The sequence below is a fragment of the Protobothrops mucrosquamatus genome, unplaced genomic scaffold (genome assembly GCF_001527695.2).
Source record: "Protobothrops mucrosquamatus isolate PMUCROS unplaced genomic scaffold, P.Mucros_1.0 scaffold_247, whole genome shotgun sequence".
NCBI classification, from domain to species: Eukaryota; Metazoa; Chordata; class Lepidosauria; order Squamata; family Viperidae; genus Protobothrops; species Protobothrops mucrosquamatus.
This window is the reverse complement of record NW_015386323.1, coordinates 366,181-386,457: the sequence shown is the minus strand read 5'-3', so window position 1 is coordinate 386,457 and position 20,277 is coordinate 366,181. Positions and strand designations below refer to the sequence as shown.

At 39.7% G+C, this 20,277-nt stretch overlaps 1 protein-coding gene across 1 annotated transcript in view; it reads left to right on the top strand.

Annotated features, from left to right (window-relative positions):
• Nucleotides 1-772: 772 nt before the first annotated feature.
• The window catches only part of AKAP8L (A-kinase anchoring protein 8 like), a 35,413-nt gene continuing 15,908 nt past the window's right edge, over nt 773-20,277 (top strand). Inside the window, exons 1-7 of the mRNA XM_015830657.2 lie at nt 773-817; nt 5,741-5,773; nt 7,811-8,051; nt 11,015-11,471; nt 12,183-12,300; nt 12,451-12,494; nt 17,459-17,513. Coding sequence (XP_015686143.1) covers nt 805-817; nt 5,741-5,773; nt 7,811-8,051; nt 11,015-11,471; nt 12,183-12,300; nt 12,451-12,494; nt 17,459-17,513 — 961 coding nt within the window. The 5' untranslated portion in view covers nt 773-804. The remainder of the gene's footprint in view (nt 818-5,740; nt 5,774-7,810; nt 8,052-11,014; nt 11,472-12,182; nt 12,301-12,450; nt 12,495-17,458; nt 17,514-20,277) is intronic.

The window sequence follows — 20,277 nt, the reverse complement described above, 5'->3', positions numbered from 1 at the left end:
TGCCTTAAAATTGTCAAGGTTGAGAAGCTGGATGTGTGTTACAGTATTGCAGCCCCCACTGGGTGTCATCGCGGACCTCCTCCTTTTATCGCTCGGTGGAATCGCCTTCGGCTCCGGCTGCGATCCCACCTAATGGCTGTTCCCTCGTTATCTGAATATACTCCCTCGGCTACAGAGAAATCAGGGAGCTGACGTCCCAGCGTTTCAAAGGATCTTCAGGAGCCAAAGGAAAGAAGAGAGCCCGCTACACAAAAGGACACCGCACCCCAAACCAGCCAGCTCTCCGACGAAGGGCAGCCCCCCCCCCCGATGAAAAGCGCGCTCATCCTAGTGTCAATACAAGAACTCAGCGGCGCCTCCTATTGAGCGACGTGAAAGAAATAGGCGGCCCGCCTGCAATCTAGAAAACCAGCGTGCGCGAATTAGCACCCGACGTTTATCCGCTTGCCACCAGTGATAAGAGTTTAGACCCAATCACCTCGTCAGGACATCGAGCGGCAGGCATAATTCGCTGGTGGACTAAAACTGACATTCCTCTTTACCCTACCGCCTTAACCGGTATATCTGATGGACGTTTTTCTTCATCGAGTCAGCTGTGGAGCTTGGACCCTCAGGGCCCAATAGAACCGGAAAGGAGGCGGGACGAAGGGAAGACAGTCGCCAATGAAAGACAGGCTGGGAAAGTGACCAAGGCGATCGGTGTCGGGAGGCGGGGCTAAGCGAGCTACGGTTGCCGTCTGGCGCAGGAGAGGTAACGGGTGGGAAGGAGCGGCGTTGGGAAGCGCTGGGACCGCCACCGCCATCATGAGCTATTCAGGTGAGGGAGTGGGTGAGGAGACGGGCTTCTCGGGCAGGGCGGTTCACGGAAGGGGGCGGCTTTGGCTCTGCGGGAGCGGACCGAGAGGAAGGCGATAGGCCCAGCCCATGGCAACAGTCCGGGGGTGGGGTCACGATCCTGCCACCCCCTCGAGCCATTGCTGGCTCGAGCTCCTCGCCGCCGTCCCTGGCCGAAGCGGAAGCCATTCGTTCAGCGTTCTCGTGCAGCGGGCGGGCGGGCAGGCGGGGGCTTTGGCCCTTTGGAGGAGGGTGGTGAGGTGCGTCGCCTCGTTCTGCTCGTCGGAGCTCAGCCTGCCCGAGCGACGCCGACGCCGACGCCTCCCCCTCCGCCACGCACTCGTGGAAGCGCGAGAAACGAAGAGAAGCATATCGATCCTCTGCGCCGCCGGCGTGAGAGAGAGAGAAACGGAGCCTGGCATCTTTGGTAGCCTGTCGTCTGCCCGCATAAGACCTCCCCGCTCCCACCCTGGCCTTGCGAGTAGTTGTGACACGAGTGGGTATGAGAGAAGACGCACGGAATCCACTTCGGCAGTGGTTCCCTTTAAACACACACACACACACACACACACACACACACACACACACACACACACAAAACACACACACACACACGCTGGGGTTTCTTTCCGACCCTGAAACCGTTTTAGCGTGGATCCGTTTTCGGATTTAGACAGGTTCCGTCTGTCAAACAAGTAGTGCACAGTTGCGATACTATAGGACAAAGACAGGTTTGCTAGGCCTGTTGCCTTACTCTTCCTTCAGTATTAGAAACTATGAGAGAAGACGCACGGAATCCACTTCGGCAGTGGTTCCCTTTAAAACACACACACACACACACAACGCTGGGGTTTCTTTCCGACCCTGAAACCGTTTTAGCGTGGATCCGTTTTCGGATTTAGACAGGTTCCGTCTGTCAAACAAGTAGTGCACAGTTGCAATACTATAGGACAATGTTTCTCAACCTTGACAATTTTAAGGCATGTGGACTTCAACTCCCAGAATTCCACAGCCAGCAACTCCCAGAATTCCACAGCCAGCAATTCTGGGAGTTGAAGTCCACATGCCTTAAAATTGTCAAGGTTGAGAAACACTGCTATAGGACAAAGACAGGTTTGCTAGGCCTGTTGCCTTACTCTTCCTTCAGTATTAGAAACTATTAAGACTTTTTTTTTTCAAAGCTGGGTGCGAGGTTCGGGATCTTTATGGGTTTCTTGTAGCCGTGGGATTCAGATATGTGAACAACCGGTTCTCTGTGTGGATGCCGCTTCCGGAAGTCCATTCTGGGCCTGGGCAACAAAAAATTAGCTACCGGTTCTGCCGAAGTGGTGCGAACCGGCTGAATCCCACCACTGCTTTCTTGGATATTTTCTGTGTCTTCATATGGTGCAACATTTTTTTCCGTAATACTTTGATGAGGTCTGTGCTATGTTTAAGCTAAATATCCTTCCTAAAATTGAGGTGGTACCTTCAGAAGTGATCATTGTCAGGGGGTGCATAGAATCTTCTTTGGCCCTTGTGCACCAAAGTTTTAAAGTGTATGCTAAGGCGTGTAGCTGAATACTTATCCTCTTTATAATTGCTCAACAATTTGGTGCATTAAATGTGATAAACTTCCCTCTGCACGTATATTAAGCCTTGTAAATAATTTTTCAAAGTCTAGTGCCACTTTTGATTTCAAATACTTAAGTAAAACCTTGATACTTGAGTGTAGAATGACCTCTGTGTTGTTCTTATTACCCTATTTTGTTCTTAAGTAAAGTTTTTTTTCTTAGTATTCTACAAATGAGGTAGACTCTCATAGCACCTATCAAGGCTTGCAAATTTTACTATAACACATAAGCTTCCATGAGCTTCCATGAGCTGCAACTCAGCCATATGTGTAGGATGGCTTAACTTATATGAGATTTTAATTTTTTTTAAATGTTAAATATGAGGCATTGAAGTAAAACAGTTGGACTATAGGGTGGTTATGCAGATGAAATTTCATGGGGCACATACTACAAATACTTTGTCAGTTAGCAATCATTAGATGCTAAAAATTGTCTTTGTTCAGACATTTAGAAGTTTTATTATGTTATCAGCTAAATTACATCTCTTCATAATATCATTTTAGCCATTGTCTGTCCATTGCAGGATGAAGGCCTCTTCCGCATGTTTCCAACCTATACAGTCCTGAGCTTTCTTTTGCCAATTGGGCCTGCAGTATTTGCTGATGTCATTGATCCATCTTGTTTTAGGTTTTTTTCATGGATGCTTTTTATCAAGTGGGATCCCTTCTATGACTGCCTTGGGCCACCTGCCATCAGTTCTTCTTGCTAAGTGAGCGGCCCCTTTCCATTTCAATTCTTTTACTCTTTTGATGATATCATATAATTTCATTTCTCCTCTAATCCAGGTCTTTCTATCAGATATATCTTCATAATATATCTGAGGTTTTATTTTGTAAATTTTGTTTTGAATTTCTGCAGAACTGTGAATGATTCTTTACCTTGCACTAAAGGGTTTTAGATTATACAAGGAAATAATCAAATTGCTTAGATTCCATGCATTTCCTGAGTTTATTATATTAGTGTCTTTTAAATAAACAGTGTTAGAAATCAGTGATTAAACAAAAAGAAGAGTTCAGGATTCCTTTTCCAACAGAAAAAAGGAAACATGGGAAAATAATGTATTATCTTCTGGTATGATGGAATTCTTTTTCAAGAGGTGGTGGTTTTATTGAAAATCTGTATTGAGGATCTTTGGGAATAGAAATCTAAAACTTGGAGAAAACAGTTGTGCATATTTTATATATAAATCATTTTGGGGATTCAGACAGAAAAAGTATGTTGATAAAAACAGTATTGCAGTTACCGAAAAAGTTAAGTATGATTGGACTTGGTAGATGATGATGATGATGATAATGAGAGTAGTAGTAGTAGTAGTAGTAGTAGTAGTAGTAGTAGTAGTAGTAGTAGTAGTAGTGGACCTTGGAGGTCATATAGTCCAACCCCCTGCTCAGGCAGGAAACCCTATACCATTTCAGACAAATGGCTGTCCAGTCTCTTCTTAAAAACGTCCAGTGTTGGAGCATTCACCGCTTCTGGAGGCAGGTTGTTCCACTGGTTAATTGTTCTAACTGTCAGGAAGTTTCTCTTTAGTTCTAGGTTGCTTCTCTCCTTGATTAGTTTCCATCTGTTGTTTCTTGTCCTGCCTTCATGCGCTTTGGAGAATAGCTTGACTCCCTCTTCTTTGTGGCAACCCCTGAGATATTGGAACACTCTTATCATGTCCCCCCTTGTCCTTCTCTTCATTAAACTAGACATACCCAATTCCAGCAACCATTCCTTATATGTTTTAGCCTCCAGTCCCTAATCATCTTTGTTGCTCTTCTTTGTACTCTTTCTAGAGTCTCAACATCTTTTTTACATCATGGTGACCAAAACTGGATGCAGTATTCCAAGTGTGGCCTTACCAAGGCATTGTAAAGTGGTATTAACACTTCATGTGATCTTGATTCTATCCCTGTGTTAATGCAGCTCATATTTAAGTGATTGTCCACTAGGACTCGGAGATCCTTCTCACAGTTTCTACTATTGAGCAAGGTACCCCCTATACTATACCTGTACATTTGGTTTTTCTTGCCTAAATGTAGAACCTTACTTTTTTCACCATTAAATTTCATTTTGTTAGATAGTGCCCAGTGTTCAAATCTGTCCAGATCCTCCTGTATCTTAAGCCTGTCTTCTGGAGTGTTGGCTATTCCTGCCATCTTGGTGTCATCTGCAAATTTGATGAGTTCCCCATCTATCCCCCCGTCCAAATTGTTGATGAAGATGTTGAAGGGCACTGGGCCCAGAACAGAACCCTGGGACACCCCACTACACACTTCCCTCCATGTAGATCAGTGGTTCTCAACCTTTTTAATGCCGCGACCCCAACCGGTCGTAAGTCGAGGACTAAACCGGTCGTAAGTCGAGGACTACCCAACCGGTCGTAAGTCGAGGACTTTCCCTGCCTGGGAGCGCCGCGCATGCGTGCTTCCGCCCCCTGCGCCGGCCGAGGCGTAGCTGGCAAGCGGCAGAGACGGAGCAGGCTGACCACCAGCTGGCCCAGCCCAAGGGAGGTAAGGCACCCGCCGGAAAAGGGGAAAAAAATGGCGGGGGGAAAAAATGGCGGACAGCCTTGCTTGGCGACCCCCGTGAAATGGTCGATCGACCCCAAATGGGGTCCCAACCCACAGGTTGAGAACCACTGATGTAGATGCAGTTCCATTGAGGACCACATGCTGAGAAAGGCCAGTCAGCCAGCTACGAATCCATCTGGTGGTGATGCTGTCTAATCCACATTTTTCTATCTTATCAAGTAGTAGGTTGTGATCTACTTTGTCAAATGCCTTACTGAAGTCCAAGTAAATTATATCCACAGCATTCCTCTGATCCACTAATTTTGTCACTTGGTCAAACAATGCAATAAGATTTGTCTGGCATGATTTGTTTTTGACAAACCCATGTTGGCTTTTAGTAATGACTTTATTTGCCTCTAGATGTTCGCTGATTCGTTGTTTGATTATCTTTTCCAGAATCTTCCCAGGTATTGAGGTCAGGCTGATAGGCAATAGATCATGCCATCATATTTCTACAGTAAAATCTAGTAGAGGAGGTGTATAGTGATATTTCACCAGCTGAACATAAGCCTTAGGCTGTTCAATTTCAGACCTTACTATACTGCAGAATATGAAAAATAATCACAAATTTAAGATTTTAGCAAAGAGAAACCCATAAATGAGATTAAAACTGCAGAGCAAGAGTTGCAAACTACTGCTTACTGCACTGTGGCATATAATGTGGAGCAGATATCAACTTACTTGTAAACACCAATCTGAATCATTTTGAGAAATACTCATTTGGTCATTTCTTTCTAGGTTATGGAAATTGGAATTCTGGAACAAATAGAGGTAAGTACAGTTTTAATAGAATACTAGCATTTGTTTTTATAGATAACTCAATCACACTAACCAGAAAAAAATACCAAAATGTCACATTTTTTATTAATTTAATGTATGATCTTTCTAATATTAATTTTTCATTTATGGTTAAATCCAAGTTTATATAACTGCACCATTCCCTGTAAATCTAAATTGATGCTGGTGGTTAGCCATAAGTAAACTTCATAATGAATTTTGGTTCACCCTGTGAGCTATAGCAGTGGCCCCCAACCTTTTGGGCACCAGGGACCAGTTCCATGGAAAGAGATTTTTCTGTGCGTCTGAGGGGGCATGGTTTCGTGTGCTGCCTGCATCCCGTGGATGGGGCTTCACTTGTTTGCACAGACTGGTTGCTGGCATGCCGGTCCACAGATCAAGGGTTGGGGACCCATGAGCTATAGTATCAGATTTTGTAATATTTATAGTTCCAATATTTATAGTTCCATCGGTAGTTACCTAAATGTATTCTAATTATTTTAACAAATGTTTAAAAGGTATTTGCAACAGTTTACCTAATCTGGCTTTCTTGCTTGGCACCTCTCTAAATATATAATGTAGAACAAAGTATCATAGACTTCATGCATCCATGGGAATTCACATTTTTACAACAGTCTTACCTTGTGATTAACCTCATGAAACATAGTAGGACTTCATTTCAAATAGATAAATTGAATATTTGTACACTAAATATTTCAGATCATATCATCCTCTACATCAGTGGTTCTCAACCTGTGGTCCATGGACCTCTGGGAATCCACGATGTCGTCACAGGGTCCGTGAAGGCTTGAAGAAATGTTATGATTTAAATCTTGAGTTAAGTCTTGGGGTCTGTGGCCATAGTCCTTGGCACAAAAGGTATTTAAAGAGGGTCCATGGTGAACAAAAAGGTTGAGAACCATTGCTCTACATCTTTGAGAAACAATACTTTGAGAAAGTGGAGACTTTCATAATGTGGAAGCTATACTGATGATTTAGGTGTCCAGTTTATTAGACGGTTATAAATATTATTTTAAATGAAATTGAGAACAAATGCAGAATATTCTTCAAGTCACTGAAACATCTGAATCCCTAACTAGAATAACTTTATTTGAATGGTTCCTTTTAAATAAGAAAATAAATATGTCAATATATATTTTATTTTTACTTATGAAGTAATGTTCCTTAATTGACTTCCTGGAAGTTTAATGCTATTCAATTCATATGTTTCTTCTTGTATATATTAATCCTTATTTTTTATTCTTAATTTATGTTTAATTTAATGTTTAATTTTATTGATTATATTGTACACCACCCAGAGCCCCTCTCTGAGAGAGATAGGCTGTTAAGAAATATGAAATATAAATAAATAATGTTCTTTGCTCACAAAACTGTATTAAGCTGAAATAGGTATCCTTCATCTTTTCTTCCATAATGTATATTCTTTTCCATTACTTAAAAGAGTATCCCTGTAAATCTGCCCAGTTATGCAATTTTGTTAATTTGCAATTTTTAAATGTGCAAGACCTAAGTACTTTTTACAGAATATCTCTTTATTCAGTGAAGAAAAGGATTATCGATCTTCTAAATTCTAGGTCTCTTGCAGTTTTCTATCTCCAAACATCAGGTAGTATCATTTTCTAAAGCAAAAAATATTTTGTTGTGGGCAGCTTCCTAGCAAACTGAATAGACTGGAAATAACAATGTTATTTCTGTTTTTGTACGATATGGCTTTGTCCTAAAATTGATCTACAGATGGGATTGAAGTATTATAGATGAAGATAATACAGTTGCAACACTAGTTTTAGGCATGAATGGAATGAATGTTTCTTAGGACATGTACCAAATGCTGCTGTCGTAGAAATAAGATTTAATTTTATATATTGTATTGGAAGTAGATACAGAAATGTATTTCTCTAACTAGCCACTGTAACATGAAAGAGATATTCTTGGTGCTGCCAATCTTGTATTATACAGGCATGGCATTCTAAACATATAAAAAGAAAATTCAATAACTGTTTTTCATTTCAGGTTATGAAGATTATAATTATGGATATGGATACGGTCAGGATAACTCTGGCAATTATGGGTATGGTATGGCCACTTCAAACTCTTGGGAAATGCCTAATTCAAATGCAGACATGAACTTTAACGCATCCACTGGCACCAGCGCTGATGATGTAATTTCAAATTTTAACCAGCGCTTAGATATGGTATCTCATCTAGACACTGAAACGATGCAAGGAGGACATTATGGCTCAGGTGGAGACAGGTAAGTGTAGAGACAAAGGTTTAGTAATAGTTATAGAACAGGCTAGTTTCTGCTTCTGGAAGGCATGTTGATCTAATCTTGTGCTGTTGCCTAAACATTGCGCCGTACTACTACAGAAAACATATGGGAAATACAGACTTAGCTAAGTTTGTATTTTTAATTGAACTTTGCAAGTAAGGTGCTTAAATGTGTCTTTGAACGATGAAAATATGGTAGCTGAATTGTAATAAAATGTTCTGAAATAAATGCAGGTTTGAGTACTTTGATCAGTTTCTGAAAACAGTGACCTCTCCAAAGACTGCACTTTTACACCCCATTGAAATAGCATATCCATTAGGCAGAGTTTCTCTGGATTTTGTGTCAGTTGGAATTAAAAATACATAAAGAGAGAAGCTCTCCTTAATGTACAGTACCTGTCATTGTTAATGTAAATGTGCTAGTTTGTAAAAATGTTAGTTTAAAGCAAATGCATACATTTAGAATATTTACATTTTTGTTTTTTAAATTCCTGCATATTAAAGTCTTTAAATGCGTTAAAATAAATTATTTTGCATTTAGATATGAAATTTAATGATTAAAATATATATTCTTTAAACACTTGATAATTTACCCTAGAATTAGTAGTTGGACAGTACTTCTGTATTTTAGATATATATCTAGAGCAGTGGTGGTAAACCTTTTGGGGTTGGCTTGTCAAAAATTAGGAAAATGCCTAACTTGATTTTGCTGATGTCACAGCATCCCTGGAACAAAAGAAAATCATTTTTTATACATTCTTTTATTTTAAAAAATGCACTGCAATTTTGTGTATGATCCCCAGGATGTACCTTGTGCGGCTTGCCTTCAAGCGGTATTCTCTTTCTGTTGATAAGCCCCTGTGGCCTATCCGAGGCAGCTCCAGATTGCACAAGTTCTTCATTCTTATAATGGCTTCAGAGAAAGCACTTTTGTAGTCTCTGCAGCCTCTGCAAATTGTGTGAGAACATGGCCCATTCTCAAGTGATTTTTCAGAGGCTCTGGAGGCCATGCAAGAGCATAACCCTCTCACGCAACCTCCACAGGCCATACAAGGGCACATCCCATTCTCATACAGCTTCCAAAAATCACATAAGAACAAGGCATGCTTTTGTGAATAGTTGTGGCTTTAACACCTGTCATAGGTTTGCCATCACTAATCTAGAGGTTGGTCTAAATAGGATGTACCTACTATTTATATCTGGAGCTACAAATATTTAAATATCATTAAATCAAATGATTACAATATTCCAACTTTTTCTTAATTATATATTCCTTCGTTGAATAAGAGCTGAATAGTCGAAATATAGTGACTGAATTAGACATATTTTGTATTGTATTTCTTGTTGTATTGACATACATTGAAATATACAGCATTAGCTTCCCAAACTAGCTTTTTGGTTTTGTGGAGCCATTTAATATAACTTTTATTTTTAAAATGCTACTGCATAGTTGACTGTATTGTTCCACCCAACAGTTTTTCATTGCTATAAAATTATATTTAAGAAATTACAAAATCATTTACAAGTTAATTGGCATGAAATATATTTTTGTGATACAGTGTTACTTTTTCTATTAATTCAAATAATGTCTCTTACCTTGAGAAGAAGAGTTGTTGTAGATAACTATCCACATTCTAATAGGTGTTTCTGTTTTCATGACTCATTCCTTACAGGTTGGAATAGTTTCCACGCATAAAGCTTAGAAGGTTTATAAGAATTTCTAAGCATTTACATCACCAGATAACTTTTCCAAGTTGAGAATAGCTAAAGTGGCAATTTTGTGCACACTTAAATCAGTGAGATTTCCTTCTCAACATCTTCCAGATTTCAGTTTTATCCTACAGAATGGGCCTTCTTATTTGACCTTAGTGGGCTAATCGTACACTGTGGCTAAATACCTGAAATAAATTTCCAAGAAAACACTGCAGAAGGCATAGTTGCAGTGGTGAGCCATACTATGCTGTAAATTGGTATGAGGATTATAAGATTGGTCGATGGTCCAATTCACTTTGCCTTGTTTTCTATTCTAAGTTAGCTTTTAAAGTCTCCTCCTCAGCCATTCTTTCCTTTCCATATCCTTGCTTTCAGATCCTCGATATCAAACACAATTTGTGTCCTTGTGTCCAGTGCTGGTTTATTTACACAGCATGACTTTTAGTTTTCCATAGCCGTCAAAACAACATGCTACAGAAATATAAGTGGTTTAGCTTCAAATATATCATCACATTTGGATAACTATGCAGACACTTTATTACAATTTAATAAATGTAACTTGAATCTTTGAAACTTTTGGAATGTTATCATGAAATAGTGGTAACTCTAAGCTGTTTCAAGTTGAAAAAAATATCCAAGTTAGATTGTTTTAGCCATTCATTATAAGAAGCACAAACTATTATTTTCTTAGATGTTGTTTCTGGTTTTTTTTCTACAATGAAGAGATTACTGGCTAGGTATCATGTATGAAATACATTGTTTTATATAGCTAATGATTTTTGATTCTTTCAAAAATTACTCGATAGCATAAATTGGTAAAAACTTATTTTGTAAAGTTATTCCCAGGGATTTTATTTGTTTAACATAGTCAAATATGTATAGAAATTGGTGTATGAATGAGGAATAGATAAAATATAATGATTTGCATAACTCTCCCATCTGAAAGCATATTTGTAAATCTAATCAGATTACTATTGTGATGATTTATTGAGATTAAACTTGAGAATTATTCTTTTATTCAGCCCTTATATGTATGAAGCTATATTTTCTACTGTAATGCATAATAGGTAAGCCAATTGATGAGTTCAGCTTTTAATGATTTTACTGAATATAGAATCATTCTGATTTTTTTTGTTTTTATTTTTAATATAACCTGCTTCTACTACAGATTCTTAAATATGTTGCTCTGTATATTACTGACTAGATTCTCACCTTGCTCTGCAACCCTTGTAGGTATGATACGTATGAACCCTATGACTCAAGGTCTGCAATGAATGAGCGTGATCCGTACAGATCTGGCTATGATTACAGTGAGGCCAAACATGAAACCGACAATGCCTATGAAGGTCACTATGACAGCTCCTATGGGAACCGCAGGGACCAGTACCACAACAGAGCACGTGACAACTTTGGCCACCGGGGTCAAAACTGGGGCAGAGATGGAAGAAATAACAGAGGCATGGCACATTCATATGGGCGTATGGGTGGACAATGGAATGATCCACCAGTACCAATGGGAGGACGGGGCCATGGCCCCAATAGACCACCATCCCTTTTTTCCCACAAACTATTTCCTGATTACAACATGTACCAGGGCATGCGAGGTTTCTCTGGCAATATGCGTTTTGGAAGAGGCAGCATGAAACAACGAATGAGGAGAAACTGGAAAATGTGGGATGCAGATTTTAAAGTAAGCACCTATACAATCTTCTCCATGTTCTTTATGTCCTTCAGCAATGCCCAGTGTCATACCTCTCAAAGAGTTGGAAGCAATTGTGGCTAAAAATGCCTTTGGGCAACCTTGTTGTGCATCAGTTCTTTTCTGGATCTTGAGGCCTTGTGCTCAGTCACTCATGCCCAGGTCAACTCTCATCTGGACTACTGTAATGTGCTCTACATGAGCCTACCCTTGAAGAGCATTTGGAAGATACAATTGCTTCAGAAGGCAGCAGCGCAGACAGTTCTGAGGCCCCGAGAGTGGCACATGTAACACCACTGTTACATGTGCCCTGGTTGGTTATCAATGCTAATTGGATAGCGAGGGGGAGGCCTTATAAATTTAATAAATAAATAGAATGCAAAGGTATCTGTTAAGTGATTTATTTATTATTTTAATTATAGGAAACAGGTTCCTTGTTTCAGATGTTTGCTTTTAAAAAAAATTATTCCTGGAAACTCTCATTGCATCCCATATGTGAACCAGTAATCTTGGAGAAAAGTCCTTGGAGAAAAGTTCTTTCAGCTTTGTATGAAATAGACCAAATTAAATCTGGGCATGTTTTTAGCTGTTTGAGGTAATTTGAGTATAACAAAGTATGTCTCGATATACATTTTTATTGATAATAAGAAAATAATTAATTATTACCTAAGGCTGAATATACTCCTATGTTTCTCTCCATAGAAGAAAAGAATAAAGAATGAGCCAGCTGGTAATAAACGTAAACAAGCTAACAGTTCTGATGAACCTGATAGCAAAGCAGCAAAAACAGATAACTCAGATAACTCAGACTCTGATAATGGTAAGAGTTTACCTCTAAGGTCTACCTAGACTGAGAAGTAATCCTGTTTCATTGCATACTTAGAGTGACAATATAAAAACCAATATTTTTGATTAAATGTTTCAGCTATTTTGTATTATGCATAGTCACCTGATATGCTGCTCTTTTTAGAAGAGGGGCCTGAAGGAGAAGCTGCTGAGAAGGGTTCTAAAAATGTGAGTTTGAATTTAGTCTTACTACAAAGATTATCATTCTCATTTGATATAATAGAAACAAGGGTTGGAAAGGATGCTTTGGCAAGCTAACCCTGCGTAGAGATGAATGGTGTATTGCTCCTCCTTTTGTTGGACAAAGAACAAAGAGCAGAGGCTAGGGCAGTTTTGAAGGAATGCTTAAAAGAACAAAGCTTTTTCAAAACATTTTAATCCCTGAGCTGGAAACAGAATATTCTCCATCTCCTTTACAGTAGTCTGTATACAAAATGGAGTTTCTAAGGGGGCAGTTGTTCAATAGTATACTCTAGATTAAACAATGATATAATTGATATAACTATGATTTTTTTTCCCAGTTTATTCAGTCAGATTTACTTTGACGGTTTCTACTTAGGCTTCTGAAGTACATAGAATATACCATAATTATAACCAAAATTGCACTTGTATAAAGGTTTGTTAAATTACAGTAGTGATTACAAAAGAGAAATAAATTGGTTAAATCTTTATTGACCTAATCTGTGGAAGGATAGCTTTGATGAGCTATTTTATGGTTGCTTCGGTCCTTTAGAATAAAAATGTATTCGAAATTGCTTTGAGGAATTAATGTAACAGTTCTTATAAGTCATTTTTCTCATAAACTATATAGTAATTAGTAAATGCAGACTGGTCAAAAGCTAATAAGCTAAGTATAGATAAAATAAAGCACGTGTGGTAACTATATAAGGAGCAAGTAAAAAAGGAAGCTTGTTGGGTATTCAAAGAGTCAGACTGCAGTGGCAAACTCCTAGCAGAACATTAAATGAAATGGCTAGAAAAATTGACACTAAGAGTCAGAGTAGAGGTAAGCAGAAATGTGTAATAAAGTTACAGTGTTGGGTGGAAATGAGGGGCTATTGCAGGAAATATTGCTGAGGCCTGTGTATAATTGGTGCTCTGTACCTCATCTAATCTGTGAATGAGATAGCAGTTACAAAAAAAAAGATTACATAAGGCAGTGTTTCTCAACCTTGACAATTTTAAGGCATGTGGACTTCAACTCCCAGAATTCCACAGCCAGCGTTCTGGGAGTTGAAGTCCACATGCCTTAAAATTGTCAAGGTTGAGAAACACTGACATAAGGTGAGAAATTGGGCTTATTGTATGTATCTAAAACACTACTTTTTATCTGAATTCCTTCTCTTTGACTCCAGAAATGTCCTAGTATTTTAACTCTGCTCCTGTGGCTCAGGAGAGGTGGAGACCGTTGAACATCCTTCGATGTTCTTTCTATAGAGATATTCGAAAAAACCTTATCCTCCCAATAATCAATAGGTATCCTGGCCATTCTGACACTACTTATCTCCAGTGGCTGCTTCAGGACAATTAATAAGATAAATATTTTTAGATCTTTTTAATAATCATTTTTAAATTTTTATTATATGTGTTCTTACTAATCATTAGATCATACTCAGTGCATTTTTATATATTCATTCTCATTCTCTCTCTCTCTCTCTCTCTCTCTCTCCCTCCCTCTCTCTCTCTCTCTCTCTCTCTCTCTCTCTCTCTCTCTCTCTCTTGATTTGCATTTTAATGAGTGAAATAAATATTTGATCCCCTATCAATCAGCAAGATTTCTGATCATGAGAATGGTGAGGAATCAGCCCAGAACTATATGGGAGGATCTTGTCAATGATCTCAAGGCAGCTTGGACTATAGTCACCAAGAAAACAATTGGTAATACACTATGCCGTGAAGGACCGAAATTCTGCAGCACCCGCAGGGTCCCACCTGCTCAAGAAAGCACACGTACAGGTCCATCTGAAGTTTGCCAATGAACATCGAATGATTCAGAGGAGAATTGGGTGAAAGTTTTGTAGTCAGAAGAGACAAAAATCGAGCTCTTTGGCATCAATTCAACTCGCTGTTTTTAGAGGAGGAGGAATGCTGCCTATGACCCCAAGAACACCATCCCTACCGTCAAACATAGAAGTGGAAACATTATGCTTTGGGGGTGTTTTTCTGCTAAGGGGACAGGACAACTTCACTGCATCAAGGAGACGATGGACAGGGCCATGTACCGTCAAATCTTGGGTGAGGACCTCCTTCCCTCAGCCAGGGCATTAAAAATGGGTCGTGGATGGGTATTCCAGCAGGGCAGTGACCCAAAACACACAGCCAAAGCAACAAAGGACTGGCTCAAGAAGAAGCACATTAAGGTCCTGGAGTGGCCTAGCGAGTCTCCAGACCTTAATCCCATAGGAAATCTGTCGAGGAAGCTGAAGGTTTGAGCTACCAAACATCAGCCTTGAAACCTTTAATGACTTGGAGAGGATCTGCAAAGAGGAGTGGGAAAAACTCCCTCCTGAGATGTGTGCAAACCTGGTGGCCAACTACAAGAAGCGTCTGACCTCCGTGACTTGTCAACAAGGATTTTGCCACCAAGTACTAAGTCATGTTTTACGAAGGGGTCAAATACTTATTTCACTCATTAAAATGCAAATCAATTTATAACTTTTTGAAATGCATTTTTCTGGATTTTTTGTTGTTGTTATTCTGTCTCTCACTGTTAAAATAAACCTACCATTAAAATTATAGTCTGATCATTTCTTTGTCAGTGGGCAAACGTACAAAATGAGCAGGGGGTCAAATAATTTTTTCCCTCACTGTAGTTCTCTACTTACAACCACAATTGAGCCTAAAATTTCCATTGCTAAGCAAGGAAGTTGTTAAGTGAGTTTTGCCCCATTTCATGACTTTTTTGCCACAGTTGTTAATTGAATCTCTCTGGTTGTTAAGTGAATCATGCAGTCATTAAGCAAATATGGCTTCCACCATTGACTTTGCTTGTCAGAAGCTGGTTGGGAAGGTTACAGTTGGTGATCACATGATCCTGTGACAGTGCAACAATCATAAATACATGCCAATTGGCATTGCTTGAATTTTGATCACATGACCTTTAGGAATGTTGCAACTGTTGTAAATGTGAAAACCCATTATAAGTCACTTTTTTCAGCTGTAACTGTTGTAACAATGAGTGGTCACTAAATGAACTATCATAAGTTGAATATAGGGATAATGAGTAAACCATTGGAATCTACAATTTGAAAACAACAAATCTCCAGGGATATAGGATAAGGAAGGACTCAAAAATACTTTTCCAGGTTGATGGACTAACCTAAAGACATACCTGGAAATACAATTAATCTAATACAATTAAATTGAGCAGTTCTGAAGAAAACAAAATTAGATCTATAGTCAAATCCAGCTACCGCAAATGTGACTATTACACTCTAAAACTCTTGCTGGCACCCACAGTAATGCCCGCACACCTTTATGAGCTGTGCTAAATAGGAATTCGTGGCAATGTGATCGCCTTGATATTTTTCATAATTAAAAAATGTAAAGGATATGGATTGGTGACTTGAACAGCGGTGGCAGCCTTTTATGATTTGCTCTTGCAGTTCTCTAATCATGTCAACTACCAGTAATGTCAGCTTCCAAAGGTTTGGCTTATCTTTCTATACAGTATAGGCAATCCTTGATGCAAGACCACAATTGAGTCAAACATTTTCATTGCTAAGCAAGGACGCTGTTATGTGGGTTTTGCCCCATTTTATGTCTTGTTTGCCAAATCCTATATCTAGGACTCATTTAAAAAGAAAAATGGAATAAATAATGGGGCAAGTGCTTGTAAAGGACCAAAGCAAAATAACATGCTATTACTAAAATACATGGTTACAGAAAACAAGCAATCTGAAGCACTCAGTACAGTTTGAGCAATGCTGGATCATGTAAACACATATAATACAATCGGATTAATCCAATCATAACTATGTTGTGAAGATTAGTTCTCTTTGGATGAGCAGTGGCACAGTTCTGCTTTGTAGCTCTGAAGAAAATGTATAAAATAATGGATTTTGTCATTTATGTATTCATTTTATAGTACTACTATATTAGGTATCACCATAATAATAGTATTCCTCAGCCGAATAGTTGACTTGGGAAACAAACTGAATACACATTGAAGGACTGCATTGTTATTAGCGAGTGAAAATTAAAACACATAGTGAAGAACTGAATAGTCAAATAGAGTAATAGGGAAGGAGGCATTACATATTCATCCTTATTTCTGCTGTTATCATGTAAGCATTAGTATAGACTGTATTTTACTGATAGAGAGCATTAGCCTAGAGTGAAAAGAAACAGCATTGCTAGTTTGTGTTTATGCTCAAATAGAAGGGCAAGCTCATCCAGGCCTTTCATTATATTAGATTCTGTGCAAAGATGATCGTGATTAAGTCATCTGCCCCTGCTCTTCGCTCTGATGTTCATACATTTGAGTATCATGGAGTCTTATAAGTATATAACCAGTTCACATGAATCTTATTTGTGTAAATCTGTTTACAGTTTTGCGGTATCATTATTTTATCTGTACAAACTCTGGGATACTATTAACGTAGATTTCTGTCAGAGCCAGAGTGGGTGGGGTATATCAACAGGAAAAGACCACTTGGCATACTTCCATTTTCCCATCATATACCTGAGTCTGCATATATCTAAGAGGTTCCTTAAATAGTGATTGATTTATCTGAAACTGCACAGATTTAAGATCAACAAAGTTAGATTGTATATACTAATTTTATTCCTCTCTAAATTCAGAATTAATACTAATTCTAAGACTAATTGCTTTTATTTTAAATAGTCATTATCTTAGAATAATCATAGAAAGATTTCTTAAAACTTGAAATCATAAGGATTGTATAGCATTCTGAAGTTTTGAACATTATATATTTGTTAGCATTCATTGTCTGCAAAGAAAAAATATTAATTATTGCTAATATTAATCATACAATTAATTTAATATAAATTATTAATCACCCTAGTAGCATTTTTTGTTGTGCTCTAAATCATTTTGGTAGATAACAGTACTTGATCTGTTATGACCTTGACTAAACCCTATTCTTCAGTGTTCTTAATTATAATTTCAGGAGGGAGAGGGAGATGGTGCTGAAGATGAAGAAAGAAAAGAAGAATCAGAGAAAGGCAAGTATAAATATGCATAGATTTGTGTGTTCTTAGCAAGAACTGGGATTGTAAAAAATAATAAATACTTGTCACTACAAATGGAAGTATTTCATTCATCTTTAATGCCAGGTTTACCTACAGGTTAGGTCAGGGGTAGGCAACCCAAAACACTCAAAGAGCCACTTGGACCCGTTTCCCACCGAAAACAAAACACTGGGAGCCGCAAAACCATTTTGACATCTAAAATGAAGATAACAGTGTTATCTTCATTTTAGATGTCAAAAGGGTCTCTCTCTGTCTCTCTCTCCCTCCCCCCCTCCTCCCTCTCTCTCTTTCTGCCTTTGGTCTGCCAGTCCTCTTCTCCCACTCTCTCTCTCTCTCTCTCTCCTCTCTCTCTCCCTCCCTCTCTCTCTCTTTCCTCTTTCTCTCTCTTTATCTCCCTCTCTCTCCCCCCCTCTCCCTCTCTCCAATCTTCTGCTCACCTGGCAAGCTGGCTTCAAGCTGTTCTCCAACAAGCTCAGGGGTAGGCAACCTCGGCTCTTTTATGACTCATGGACTTCAACTCCCAGAATTACTGAGTCATCATAGCTGGGCTAGCTACCTCTCTCCTGCCCTTCCTGCAGAGACGCAGCCAAGGCAGGAGCCCCGCCCAGTAAGCTTGTAGGCTCGTTGAACAGGGTGAGGCCACTCTTTTTTACACACACACACACAGAGAGAGAGAGAGAGAGAGAAGGGAAGCGCAAGTGCCTCTCTTTGTCTCTGTCTCTCTCTGCAAATGGCAGAGGAGGCTGGGAGCCGCAGGGGAAGGGTCAAAGAGCTGCATGCAGCTCCGGAGCTGCAGGTTGCTGACCTGTAGGTTAAGTCATAATCTGGCTTTTAAAAAAATTAAATTTTCATCTTTAGTATCATGTAAATTTGTCATGATCAAAATGCTTATTGGTATATTGGTAGAGTTGCAGAATTTATTGGAAAATAGTAACTCTAACATTTCCCTAGAATAAATTTTATTCTTTCTTAATGGAAATACACTCAGTTTTGAACCTTTGATTCCTAAGATCACTGTAATAGATAAATAATTAATAATTAATTAATTAATTAACTAATTCGATTCCAAACCTTCCTTTTTTAAGTGTCAGAAAGGGGAAAATACCCTTTGACGTTTAAAGGCCAATATATCTTATCACTTTAATCAGTTAATGCTCTTTAATTTCCTTAGTTTTTTTAATTAGTTAAATTAATTTTATTTATTCTCTAGCATGACAAATGGAGAATCCACAGATGGGTTGATCTTGCCTTTCTGCCCTAGAGGCTAAGTCAATCAACCTTTGCCACGCCTCTCTTCCTCCGGCTAGGAATCCCCAGTCACGACTTAATCTTAGCCCAAGAGAGGCGTGGTGAAGATTGGCTCTTGTTTCTAGTAGAAAGACAAAACTCTGGATTTTCCCAGGTTGTACCATTCCCTTCCCTTTCCTTCCCTTCTCTGCGCTGATATCAGCGCTGCTTTTCAAACCGCTGAGTGTCAAGGCGATTTTGTAGGTGTTGGCTGAAGTCTCGAGCTATTTATAGCTTCCAGGCAGGGCAGAAGTGTAGCGGTCGCCATTTTGAGCACCACCTTTATTGTTCCTGAGTGGGGGGAGGGACCCTCCCTTCCAGCGAGGGCCGCTTAGACTCAAATAGAGTCAATTTTGGCCAGAATTCAGTCAGCAGTCTTATTAGTCAGCCATAGAAGCAGCTGCCGCATTTATTAATTCGGACATAACGACGGAGCAGGAGGTCACTTACTAGCGGCCGCCATCTTGAAAGCCTTACAAACACTCTCAGGCCATTCAGAAGGCCAGAATTAAGGAGCGGCATTTTGAGGGTGCTGCTTCTCCAATTCCAGGCTCCTTGGCAGCTTGCCGCATACCAAGGCTATTACAATTAGAGGTAACAACAACAGCCTCCTTCACTGTGTCTGGACACAATTTCCAAAAATTTCGGGGCGTGGCTGAGTGCCCGTTTTAACTGCCGCCATTTTCAGCGCCTCTTCCCACCACCGATTTTGCTGCTTATAAGTGTGCTGACTACCCCATTAAGTTGGTCTTGCTGCCACTAACAGGATCATAAGTGTGCTGGCTACCCCATTAAGTTGGTCTTGCCGCCACTACCAGGATTGTGAGTGTGCTGGCTATCCCATTAGGTTGGTTGCGCCACCACCACTTCTAGCCACAACTTGGCTCCTTGCCATTGGGATCACCTCTCTGTTGCAAACATGTTGAGATTGCCTTTTCTGTGATATCTCTGATTTTGCAATGGCAGATAAAACCACAGAAGCTCAGATATCTCAAGGTGCCTCCAGCAGTTCCTCCAGGCACAAGAAATCCAGGTCAGCCAAGTAGGAGGCTGCTGGGAAACTCAGATCCAAAGCTATCTCTGGCAAAAGGTCTCCCAAAGCTGCTGAGAAAGAAGCAAGCAGGAGGCACCAGGCATTGGAAAAACAGTTATCCAAAGCTGCAAGGCAAAAGAATGCAAAGGTTGGTCAGATTACTTCTGTTCCCACGGAAGCATCGGTTCATATCCCTGCTCCTCCGGGTACAGCTAGGCCTCTGGGGCCAGAGGCCACATTCACTCCTACAGTGGCAAGGCTTCGCCCTCCAGAGGCTCAGGAGACAGAACTATCAGAACGAATGCACCTTCTGATTTCTCAGGCTATTGCCCAAGGTGTAGCTTCGACCCTACACCAGAGAGCTCGACCTGAGTCAATAGCATCAGGAATCCCATCTCACAGCAATGTATCGTATCT